Consider the following 11,468-nt stretch of genomic DNA (forward strand, 5'->3'; position numbering starts at 1 on the left):
TCGAGTTTCCTGTCCACAGAAGGATCTTTTTTTTTCTTCAGTAAAGAGTTTTCTTGTTGTAACAATTCCTCACACAACCAGAAGCCCCTTTAAAAAGGAGCCAAGCGGGTGCCTTATTGGGCTGCCCCCACCTCTGGTGGCACAAGCCTACGCACAGAAGAGCGAGCCCAAGCCCCTGCTGGGTCCGGCGAGCCCTGTGCCAATTATATGGAAAACAACCCAATTCCGCACACGGGTGTGAGAAAACCCTGCAACCAGCGTCACAGTGGTGGAGCTCCTCAAGGCCCCCAGCCAACACTGCTGTCAGCACTAACACTGCGTCCTCCTGCCCTCACCGCCACACGCTCCTCCTGGTTTTCTCCTGCCAGCACAACGCTCACGTTCACCCACGGCAAATCCTACCTGAGAACTGAACTTCAATGGGTAAAAATTAATCCCATTTTGCAACGTTCACACCTTTCACGGTGCTACTCTAAGCAGTGGAACGCCCACCTACACATTCAAAACAGCCTGTGACCATGACCACGTCCAAGTTCATTAGTTCTTCAGCTCTTGTGGGGATGAAGTAACAAATTAACAGCTAATATTTAGGAGAGTATAAAATTACGCTTCCTTGGAGCTGTTTAAGCAGCTGACCCGCGATCTCTGTTCAGAATAAGGCAGCTCTGCTTTCAGTTAATTCAAGTGAAGTGGTCCGCACAAATTGGCCAAACACTTCAAAGCAATACGAGCCCCTTTCAGGTCCTCCTTCTGGGTCAGCTCTACGCACATCACCCTCGTACCTGTTCCACAACCAACACCAGGCACCGGAACAGATTTCTGTACCTCGATTGGCCACTTCTCCACTGTACCCAAGGTGTGTTAGAAAGGGGTCAGATAGCTCCAGGACACCATACGCTCTGCTCTAGGCCACTGGTACGAACTGAGATCAGAAAACACACTTTGCTGGGGTGTAACTGTGCATGGTGTAACTTTGCACGGTGTTTCAGCACAGCAGGTTTTTCCACATTCTTTACCACGCAGAGAATTGCAGTAACGGGCCCAAATATCCGCACGCCTTCAGGTAGCCAGGGATAGGACCAGTCTTCCACACCCAAGGTGACCTGAAGCAGCAAACATCCTTCTCGCCTGCCCAACAGCCTGTCAGCACCAGGCCAAAGGTCCACCAACACCCGTATCCCACCCAAGAGCGACAGCCTGGGGTGCTGCAGGAACCCTGTAAGAGAGCAGATCTGCAACACTGCTTCTCTCAGCCGCTAGCTGAGGAACGCGCAGCTGCAGGACCTCCATGCATACGAGGCCTCCACGTGCAATAGCAGATTTTCTTTCTACATCGTTGATCTGGGTAATGCTTCTTGAATCCAAGAACTCCTCACTCCAGCAATCTTGTGTGCTTTGTTTCGAATCTGCCAGATGACAACTTGTCTCGATGCTCTGCAGCCCCTAGGGACAAGAAGCCACCACCTCTTCCCCTTCTTCATTCCAGCTCTGGTCTGGGTGTTTCCCCCCAGTCTTACCTGTTCCAGCCTAATGGTTTACAGCTCTTGCCAAACTGCTGGCGTCTGCTTAGGTTTCAGTTCAGCACTGATTATTCTTTTTGTTCTGATTTTTCAGCACTGGTTATTTCAGTTAGCACTGATTACTCTTTTGGGAAAGCAGCAGCAAGTGGTTTGGTGCGAGAAGGGGATCCCCGGCCAGATTTAAGGCAGAGGATGTTATGCAGCAGGACAGGGGCCTGGCTGCAAACCTGCGTTTTTCAGCAAGGTACAGCCAATCAAATACATCCTTATTGCTGTACTCTTTAGAGAGCTCGAATCACTGAAACATGCAAGTTAGTGATAAAGCAAAAAGGTTGTTTTATTGCTAAACCAACTTCTGATAAAAAACCCCACCAGCTGAGAGCTGCCCTGCCCAGCCGCCACCCCTGTAAAACCACTTGAAGGACTGGGCAAGACTGGGCAGTCCTGGGCTGTGCTTTGTGGAGGGTTCTGCCTTTAGAGCTGGCCTGCACTCTGCGTGACCAGTCTGCAGCCTCAGCCAAGACATCGGTATTACTGACATCAGTTAAGATGAGAAGTGTCTGAAATCCCACGGCTGATTCGGCAGTGGTTTGGCAGAAGGTGTGTAGCAGAAAGGGAATCAAACATGGTGAGAGTGCAGGAGGCCTCAGGAGGAAAGGCAGTGCTCAGCCCCTCCGGCAGCAGCAGAACTGTCCTGACAAAGGCTGGCTGGGACGAGCCAGGGAGACGCCTGCTGGGCCAGCTCACTTGAGACAAGCTTTGATCCGCCTTCCGGATCATGCAACAAAAGCAGTATAAAACCTGTACATTTGCATTAAATAAAAAAAAGGCTGTGAAACTTACACTCTCAAAGCCCCCTGAGTCTCACTATAGAGTTTATCAGATGGAATTTTCTCTGGAATGCACTTCTGTGGTGTCCCTCCTTGCTGGTGACACTCGTGTGCTATGCAGGAGCAGCACTGAGCTCATCCTCCTCGTTCCAGGGACTGGATGAGGCACTTGATGCTCTGAGCAGCCAGCAAGGCCAGACCAAGGCCGGCACTCGGCACACAGCTCCCACTGCACACCAGTAACTCTCCTCCTCCCTGCACTGTTCCCTCTCACCGAGGGTGTGTGACGAGGCTGGTGCTATGCCTGCTCACAGGCGGTGCTGGATGTCAGCGCTCTGCTCGGCGCCAGCGCCTCTGTGGTCCTTGGCACCTGCTTTGGAAGGCGAATGGGGACATAGACATTGGAAGCACAGTGTTCCTTGAGGTATTCTCCCCCCTTTTCTTCATAGTCTTTTCTGGTTATCCAGCCCTCCTCACGGGCCATATACTCCACTGCCCAGTCCCTGGCCCCATACCAGGCATCCAGAACAGGACTGGAAGCAAGGTGCACCTGGACAGAAGGAAAACAGAACAACATCAATTCACACCAGGAGAGAAAAGCCCTTTTTATCCTGATTACAGTGATACGACACAAATCACAGAATTTCAGAATTTTGAGCTCATTATTCAGCCTTTGGGGAAGAATAACATTTGGAATGGATTTGAAGTTTCTTTTCACCTTGAGACCAATTCTCCATGAGCCTGCTCTGTCTCCACAGGTTGAGAAAGCACATGGGTCTATCACATATACAACCAACAGCCCTCACAGCAGAAGCCAGTGCTAGTGGTATTGCAAAACACATATCAAGCACTCCAGCAAAACCTCCTCCCTGCTTGAGGTAGCAGGCAGGAATATCGCAGGCTGAGAAATCACAGTACATGGGAAAGATCCACGTGTGCTCTTTCCACTGGTGCAGATTCAGACTTCCAGTTAAACTACTGTTACCACTGCAGCATGAGCTGCTGGTTCAGCCATGGGCTTGCCAGTCTAGACACCATCTAAATCTCATGTGTGATACCTGTGAGGTGATAGATTTCCGACAGGACCACACTATGGCCCCTATTTTAACGGAAAGAAGGAAGCTCTCACTCAGTTACAAGCAGCAACACTAAAAGCAGATGAAAACACACTCATTTCCTTCCCAAAGACACCAGTCACACACTCAAAACTTGGCCAGCAACATCCTTCCTACAACTACCGAGCACACGGCTGTAACTAAGCATGTGTCAGTCACCTGGCTCAGAGCTACGTATGACGAACTGCACAAAACAAGGGTTGGGGAATCACAAGATCATATTTTCACTGATTGTTTTTCCTCTCCACAGTTTATAACCTGATTTTCTATTCAAGAAGAGATATTTGAGGAGACAAGGTGGTTTCAGAACAGCAAGGGACACTCTTGCAAGCCTCCTTACAGAACACATGGCAAACGCCGGGACTCACCCAGCTTGTATGGCGCTTGCTGCTCAAAAAGCTGCAAAGGATCACAGGTTTGCAAGATACTGACTCTCTTCTACTGCTGTCCCAGAGCCATTACGTGTAACAAACTGAAGTTTGTTCAACTGGACTTCAGTTTTGAAGTGAGCACGGTTTTTCCCAACTCCTAACAAAGGTCAATGGTTCCACATAGTAACTGTCCCAATCCGAAGACTTTAATCTGCAAACTTCCAGCCAAACCTTCTTGAGTGCGCACAGTCCCTTAGCTGGAGCAGGTTCTCCTTTCCCAAGGCATCCACCCTACTCTCTCCAACATCTTCAGAAAGAGCAACTCCATCTCTGCTTAACCTTTATCATCTTGGGTCAAAAAAGGTGTTTGCAGTGTCTTGTCATAAAGCACCTCCATGCTCTAAGGACACCCGCTCCGTACTGCTCCCATCCCGCATTATCTTTGGGCACAGATGAACCGGCTGTTCACACAAACACGTACCTGAAAAGACGACAGGAATGGCCTCATTTCGAGGAGTTCCTTCTGGACTCTGGCCTTCAGCCCAGGGTACATTGTGTTTCCACCAGTGAGGAAAACATTCTGGACAAGAACAGCTTGTTGTTCCCTTGGATACCTACAAAGAACCAAGACAGCTGCAGTCTTTCTCAAGGACATCTCTCCTATGAGGGAGGCTGCCAGCTCCGTGTTTCATGGGACGGGTATTTGCAGGGGTTTGTTTTCCTCTTATAAAGGGGTCTCCAAAGCGGGGTCTGTGCAGGACGATCTACTGGGGTGTGGAAGAAGGTATTTTTTGCTACCATTAAATTTATATAGTGTTTATTTCACCTTTACCTCATCCTTTTTTAATTTCTAGTTTTGCGTACATTTTAAAATGCACATAATATATTAGGTCAGTAGTACCTGTGATTTATAAATATACATATATTGGAGGAGTGAGTGCTCAAAATGTTTTTACCGATGTAATTGATCAAAAAAGTCTGGAGACCACTGACACGACAAGCAGAGTTACGTGTGGTTCTCAGAACAGGAAGACATGTCTAACCTGCAGTGCTCAACCCCACCATAAAGAACTATTCAAACATACTTCCTCAAATCACTGGTCAGTAACCAGGTCTGCAAAGGTTGGGATCAAACGAGACGAGCATGTCTGATGCAAGCACCAGGTAGCTCTGCAGACTCACCTCTCCAGCACATACTGCATGGTTTCTGCTATACCAGCCTGGTCTTCTCCTATCAGGGAAGGCTGGAAAACAATCTCTGGAGCCCTGATTCTTTCAGTGCCAAGGAAAAGCTGGTGGTACTCTGCCAGGTTAAACACGGGCTTTAAAAAGATGAGATTGAAAGGTAGAGGGAAATTCTGTTAAAGAATGGTAATATTCTAGAATAAGCTAAGTTTCCAAACAATTATGTACAAAAAAACCCCCCAGATCATAACGTTGTCCTAGAGAAAGGGCTGCGATATAACAGCTTGCAAAAGGCCAAGGAAGCTGGCCTTTTCCTACGCTTTCTTCTGTTTGGTGCCACCCAATCTCTCAAGTTGAAAGCTGTGTCCACTGGGATGTGGCTGTGGGTCACACAGAAAAAACTCTAGCAGGGTATTTTTTTCCCTAATAACAAGGTGCTGCTACAGCAGGCACTGCCTGCAGAGAGAGCCAAGTGGTCTACTCATGTCCTAAACCATCAGCTAAGATGGCAAGGACTTCTCTACCAACGTCCTGTTCAGATAGTTTAAGCATTTCTTCCAAGAGCAGGCAGATGATGTTTGCCTTTGGAGAACCATCAGCAGACCTGGACAACCAGGAGGCAGCAACCCCTGACATGGAGTATCAATACAGAAATCAAACCTGCACTGCAGCAACAGGCTTCTCTGCTTCAGGCTGTTCCTCAGCAAATAAAGGTTCAAACTCGTTAATACTTTCCACATCCTCCAGCGACTGTTCACTGCCCAACGGATCCAAATCGGGAGTCTGGAAATAGAGATGTTACAGGAAGTCAGCTCACTGTGCTGGGCACATGTACAACTTCAAATCTGGTGGCACGTTTGGAAAATTCAACACCAATTTCCTCCCATCTCAATTTTTTAAGGGGTCTAAATCCATCTATACTGTTCTCCAGCACTGAAGAAAAAAATCAAAAGGGTGAACAATGCAGAAGCTAAGACAGACATTCACTCAGAGCATAAAAATCAAACACTTTCAATAAATTTATCTCAATGCCAGCTCAGAATTTAAAGACCTTTGTCAAGAGGTTGGCTGCCAGGATCCCAGCCAGCCATGTCCTGAGCGTACTAAAACTTACTTAATTGGCTTTTTAACTGGGTTAAAACTTGCAGCACCTCTAAATGCTCTGTAACTACTATTAAATTCTCTGTCTTGCTTGTGGGGGGTGGAAAACATATATTTGCTAGCTACAAAGAACCGCACCATTTTGACAGCTTCAGCCACCCAGCATTTGCACACAGGGTTTTACCAAAACCCTTTATACTTTACACAGATCTGAGGGTGCTCCCAAAGCTCCTTCCTAGTGGAAAGCATCACTCAAAATCCCTGAGTACTTCTGCTGGGAAGCAGAAGCAGGTTTTAATTATCTCTGTTATTTTTGTGTTACAATGTTACCTTTAGGATTTTGTTGCTAAAGATTTGGGTTTGTTATTGTCAACGTGAAATGTGTGTCACAATGTGGAGCAGGCAGTAGCAGGGTGAGATACAGCTACATCACAGGAACATTCTCAAAGTTCTAGCTTAAATCCACTCAAAACCCAAGCAATTACCCAAAGGGAAGTTTAAGCGGTGTTTACTATACAGCAAACAAACAGCAGTCACCTGAATTTATCTCCAACACTTCTGCTTTGCTAAATCCATTTCTTTTTAGGTCTTAAAAAAAAAAAAATCAAAAATCAGCGACAGAAGGAAACACAGCTCAGCTGAAGACTTGGCACAGACCTAGGACACCATAATCAGCCTTTAGAGTCCTTCACAGGGCCATGGAGGGCTGGCCTGTCTTCACTGATGGACTCGGTGATAGTTGGAGGTGCCCTCAAAAAACACAGACCAGACCAAAAGGCTTGTGGATTCATTCCAAGGTCGGAGGCTACAACTGGCAAGGAAGAGGAGCGTGGGGCCCAGGACGGCCACGTTGGAACTCCAGCATGTTGGAACTTAGGCACAACCACTGAGCAAAATCACAAGAAGCTGACAGTCTTTCAGGTATCTTTCTCCAGAACAATTTCTTTTGACAGAAAGCATAAAGATTCACCACCACAATGGGTAAGCCCATCCCCTACCTCAATTTCACCCAAACAGAGTTATCTGGATTCTCACCCAAGCTTTACTGGTAAGGATAGGAAAAACATAACACCCAGAAGACACTGGCTTGCCTGCTAGTTTAGGCTGCATCTCAAGTTCCACAGAAGACACAAGAACTCCTACATCTGGCACTAATCTCCCCTACGCCTCAGTTTTCTGTCTTCCTCTACCTTTTCCTGACCAAAGACTGATATGACTAAAAAAGCTCGATCTGACGTGTCTTCAAAGGCGATTACAAGTGTACAAACAGCTTTAGACCATCTCTTGGAAGCAGCTGCTATGTGCTGGGCGAAGCAGACAAATAAGCTTCTCATCTTCAAGACAACTCCAACAATCAAGTGTAGCAATTAATCTTCCATTGTTAAGTAAACAAAACAAAACATGCTGCTTAATTGCACCAAAAAAAAAAAGATAAGCAGAATTAAGGCAAAGTGTTAATTGTACAGTTCTCGGCACCTGAAAGGGAAGAACAGAAAGGAAAACAAACTGTTTTTAGGAAAAAGGTTGACGTGTTCTTCTGTATCTTTAATAGAAGGCTCCTGGTATTTCAGGTTGGTTGTCTTAGGATTATAACCACTTGAGGTCTAAGTACTCAAAACTCAATCTCATTTCATTACCAGACACTGAAAAAAAAAAAAACAAACCACACCAGGCCCATTTATTTCACCAAAATTAATGCAAAAAGCAGAGTTAGAGGTTGGTTTAAAGATTGAAAAAAAATTCATCGTATTAGCTGCTGCATGACCCTGTCAGCGCAGGGTGAACAGTTGGGTCTGATGATCTTACAGGTCTCTTCCAACCAGATGATTCTATGATTTACAACCTATAAATCAAAATCTATAAAATCAAACCCCTCCTTTTCTGTAGCTGCACAGGAAAGCTCAAAAAGACAGAAGCAGTTACCAAGTTAACAGTGAGTTGCAGCGTGTTAAAGGAAAAGCTTAATCCGTCAATAAAAGTCTGAAAGGGCACAATTTCAAACACAGAAACTGAATTCTCTCAGAGATAAGAGAATTAACTTGGTGAAAACGTTATACCTCTGGCTTGCTGTCCACAACATCCACTTCAATGTTGACTTCTGCCTGTAGGATTTTCTGCTTTGTCTGTTCAACAGACAGACTCAACTTGTTGATGTAAGACTGAAGTTCCTCGGCAGAGTCCATGTTCAGCTCCACCAAAGCTTTGTGGAACTGATCCATCTGACCATCTTCTAAAAGTTCCTACGGAGGGATCAGAGTTAGTTGTGATCAACACCACAGGGTAGTCAACTCCATGTGTACAGGCACTCTGCCTTCGTGACTAGATGTGAGCACTTTGGCAGCGTTCAAAACATTTCAGAGAAGTACAGAACCTGGCAGCGTTCCCTGCATCAGTAATCTCTCCCTTTTATCTTAAAGCTTTACCTTAAAAGGTTCCTATAAGAAAACACACAGGACAGTTGTAGCTTTTTTACAGTGAAGCAAGATTTCTTAATAAAGCCCCAAGGGCAGCCGGCCCTCCTCGCAAAAGATCACCCAGCAAACCCTGCCGTGATTACCTGTACGTACAGTAACCTGTCCAGCCTCTCTTGGTCGAGCTGCAGCTTCTCCTCTCGACGACGTGCGTTGAGTTCTTGAAGTCGACGTAACTGCTGCTGCCGCCTCTCCTGCTTTTCCTCAGATGTCAGAGTGCTTCCCAGCAGCTTGTTTGAGAAAGGCAGCTGCATCTTGTGCATGTTGTTCTCGTAGTACTCTGGGCACCGCCACTTCTGCAGCTCTGCATGTTTTAAAAGCAAAGTCACTGTTCTGCCAGGATGAAAACGATTCATACATTGTACACACTCCACCCTAAATTCAGACTTGGAAGAGAGAAGGTAACAACTGTCCAGCCTAGGACTGTCACCTCTTGGCACCTGCCCCTCTGAGCACCACCTCGCAGTGACATCCTCAGTGCACGTGGTCCTTAGTGCTCTGTTCCCCAGGAAACACAAAGTACTAACGAGCAGGAAGCACACACAAATGTCTCTACTCTCTTCCTAAGGCAAGGGAGTGTTCTCACCCGTTTCTAAGGGCTCTGGCAGGCTCCCTGGTAAGCGACAAATTACAAAAAACACTTTTCTTCAGCCACTACTTCAAACAACAATTACCACAGGAATTTTAAGACTTCTTTAACTCACAAGAAGTCATGAGAAGTGTCCTCTGCAATTCTGGAAGCCTTAAGGCAGATAAGAAACAAGGCCAGAAGCAGAAATCATCCTACCCAATTTAATGTTTTGCTGGAAGTAACCAATAAACTCATTTTCATTTCTTTTCCTCTGAAATAAACCGAATTTTTATTCACAGAGAAACTTGAATATACAGATTTTTTAATTTAATTTTGTTTCTATCTTAATATTAAATCCAAAACTGTTGTCAAGCATTTCCCAAGAGGTAGATTACAGCAGGACAGCTATAAAGAAAGCAAAATAGTAGTATTCCTGCCAGAATGCCAGCCAGCTGGAGAACAAGGGCTACAGGGGACCAAATGAAGTTTGGCCGAACGTTGCCGAGTGGTAACCTGCAGCTGGTTTTACCTTCGATATAGTCCTCTGCAATGTAGCTATGCTCGTGCAGGATCTCCTCCATGCGACTGAGAGTGATGGCAGCGAAGTGTCCTGGGTACTTCAGCTGAAGGAGGCGCTGGAGATAGACAGCTGCCTGACACCCGCCGAGATTTATTCGCTTGCAGTTTTTAGCATCCAGCCTGTAAATGCAAAAAGACACAGCTGAGACTGGAGAGATCCCCGAGTTCAGCAGAAACCAGACCTCCTGCTTTGCCCAGTATTATTTAATTTCTGTTACAGTCAAGCAGAGAGATGAATATTCACAGATAAATACTTCAGTTACCAGTCTAACACACCTCCTTTCCTCAGGCACCAAGCAGAAGTACTGCTCTGTTTATTGCAGGCCCTTTCTGAAAGACTCTGTCCTGCTTTAAAAAAAACCCAAACACTCCATAATTTTGGATACAGCAAGGAAATGTTCTATTTTAAGAAGAGAAGTGATGGTTTGTAGAGATAAAAGTAGTTCCTTTAACTTCTGTAACATTTTACAGCTGGCCAGGTGTAACCCTTGAAAATCTGAAGCATCCAACAGATATAATAAAGCCATTTCCCACAGCAAGGATTCAAAAAAAAAAAAAGAAAAAAGAAAACCAAAAACTTAGAGCAATGTAGCAGCATAATCAGAATAATAAAAGCCTCAAGAATGGCAGAGCACATTTTTTTTCCCCCAAAGCTGCTTTAAAGCCTAACGTGTTTTAATGCCTGATCCTACTTGGGGCAGATATCCCCTTCTGTTTTAAGAGGACAGATCTGCGCGCAAAGACTAACCCAAAATACAACACATACAAAGATAGTACCACTTCTCCAACTCAAAATTCAACAGAACTTGGCAAAATCTGCAGACCTAGCTTGAACTCATCAGTATAAATCCAGACCTGCAGGAGCTGGAATGCTGAACGCAGGGGAACGGGTATTTGCACCACTGAATAGTCAGTGACTGCCCAAGAGAGGCTGCACCGCACCAAACACACCGAGAACTCACCTGCCTTCTAAGACTGGTAAAATGTGCGTACACTGATAACCTGAAGATATAACCAAACCGCTGCAGGGCCAGTTCTGCCTTTTGTTGTGGTAAAAACTGTACAAGCTGTCTACGCCGTAGGACACTTTTGGCACTTGGTAACACTCGAAGAGGAGCTCTGACATCATTTGTCTCGAATACAGAGGATTGCACACTGCTTCTGTCAAAACAATTGGATGATCAACACAACCCTGTAAGAGAGAAAAGAAAAATAATACAGGTATGAAGGGAAAATCCCGGGATATTAACCCTTGCTTCTTGTTTTGAACATCAGTAAGAACTCTTCCAAACCAGCAAAGAGAAAGCACTCTATGTGCTGGCTATTAACCCCGTAAATTAAATTATATCTGGTGCTTAAGGAGGCAAAAAAGCAGTATTTACAGCAGGGCTTCCAAAGTTAATTCAGCCAAAGAATAATCTCCTAAGGGTGGAGGAGAGTGGATTTTTAAAAGCATGTATGAATTATTACAAAACTAAGTAACCAAAATCTAGGCAATGAGGAGGCGAAATGCGAGCGAGAACTGGTGGAAGTTCAGTTTAGTTCAGCTCGAGGTAAAGCTTTCAAACAGATTTCACACAGGCAAAAGGCTTCACGGTCTGCGGAGCAACTCTCTCCTCAGCTGGGTACACAAAACAAGCAGTCACTGAGCACCACACAACACCAGTAACCTTTAACGTCCTCTCAGAAACTGATGCTGCATGCATCAGCCTGACAAGACACTGC

General features: G+C 45.6%; 1 protein-coding gene across 1 annotated transcript; it reads right to left on the minus strand.

Moving 5' to 3' along the window:
- Positions 1–2,662: 2,662 nt before the first annotated feature.
- On the minus strand, positions 2,663–10,935 carry ACTR5 (ARP5 actin-related protein 5 homolog (yeast); the record flags this gene model as incomplete). The annotated part of the gene is made up of 8 exons (XM_010131197.1): positions 2,663–2,900; positions 4,318–4,450; positions 5,019–5,158; positions 5,682–5,804; positions 8,180–8,362; positions 8,680–8,897; positions 9,694–9,863; positions 10,706–10,935. Coding segments are annotated over 8 exons (1,435 nt in total), but the record flags the coding sequence as incomplete, so codon positions are not given.
- Positions 10,936–11,468: the final 533 nt, after the last annotated feature.

The sequence above is a fragment of the Buceros rhinoceros genome, unplaced genomic scaffold (genome assembly GCF_000710305.1).
Source record: "Buceros rhinoceros silvestris isolate BGI_N320 unplaced genomic scaffold, ASM71030v1 scaffold24602, whole genome shotgun sequence".
NCBI lineage: Eukaryota > Metazoa > Chordata > Aves > Bucerotiformes > Bucerotidae > Buceros > Buceros rhinoceros.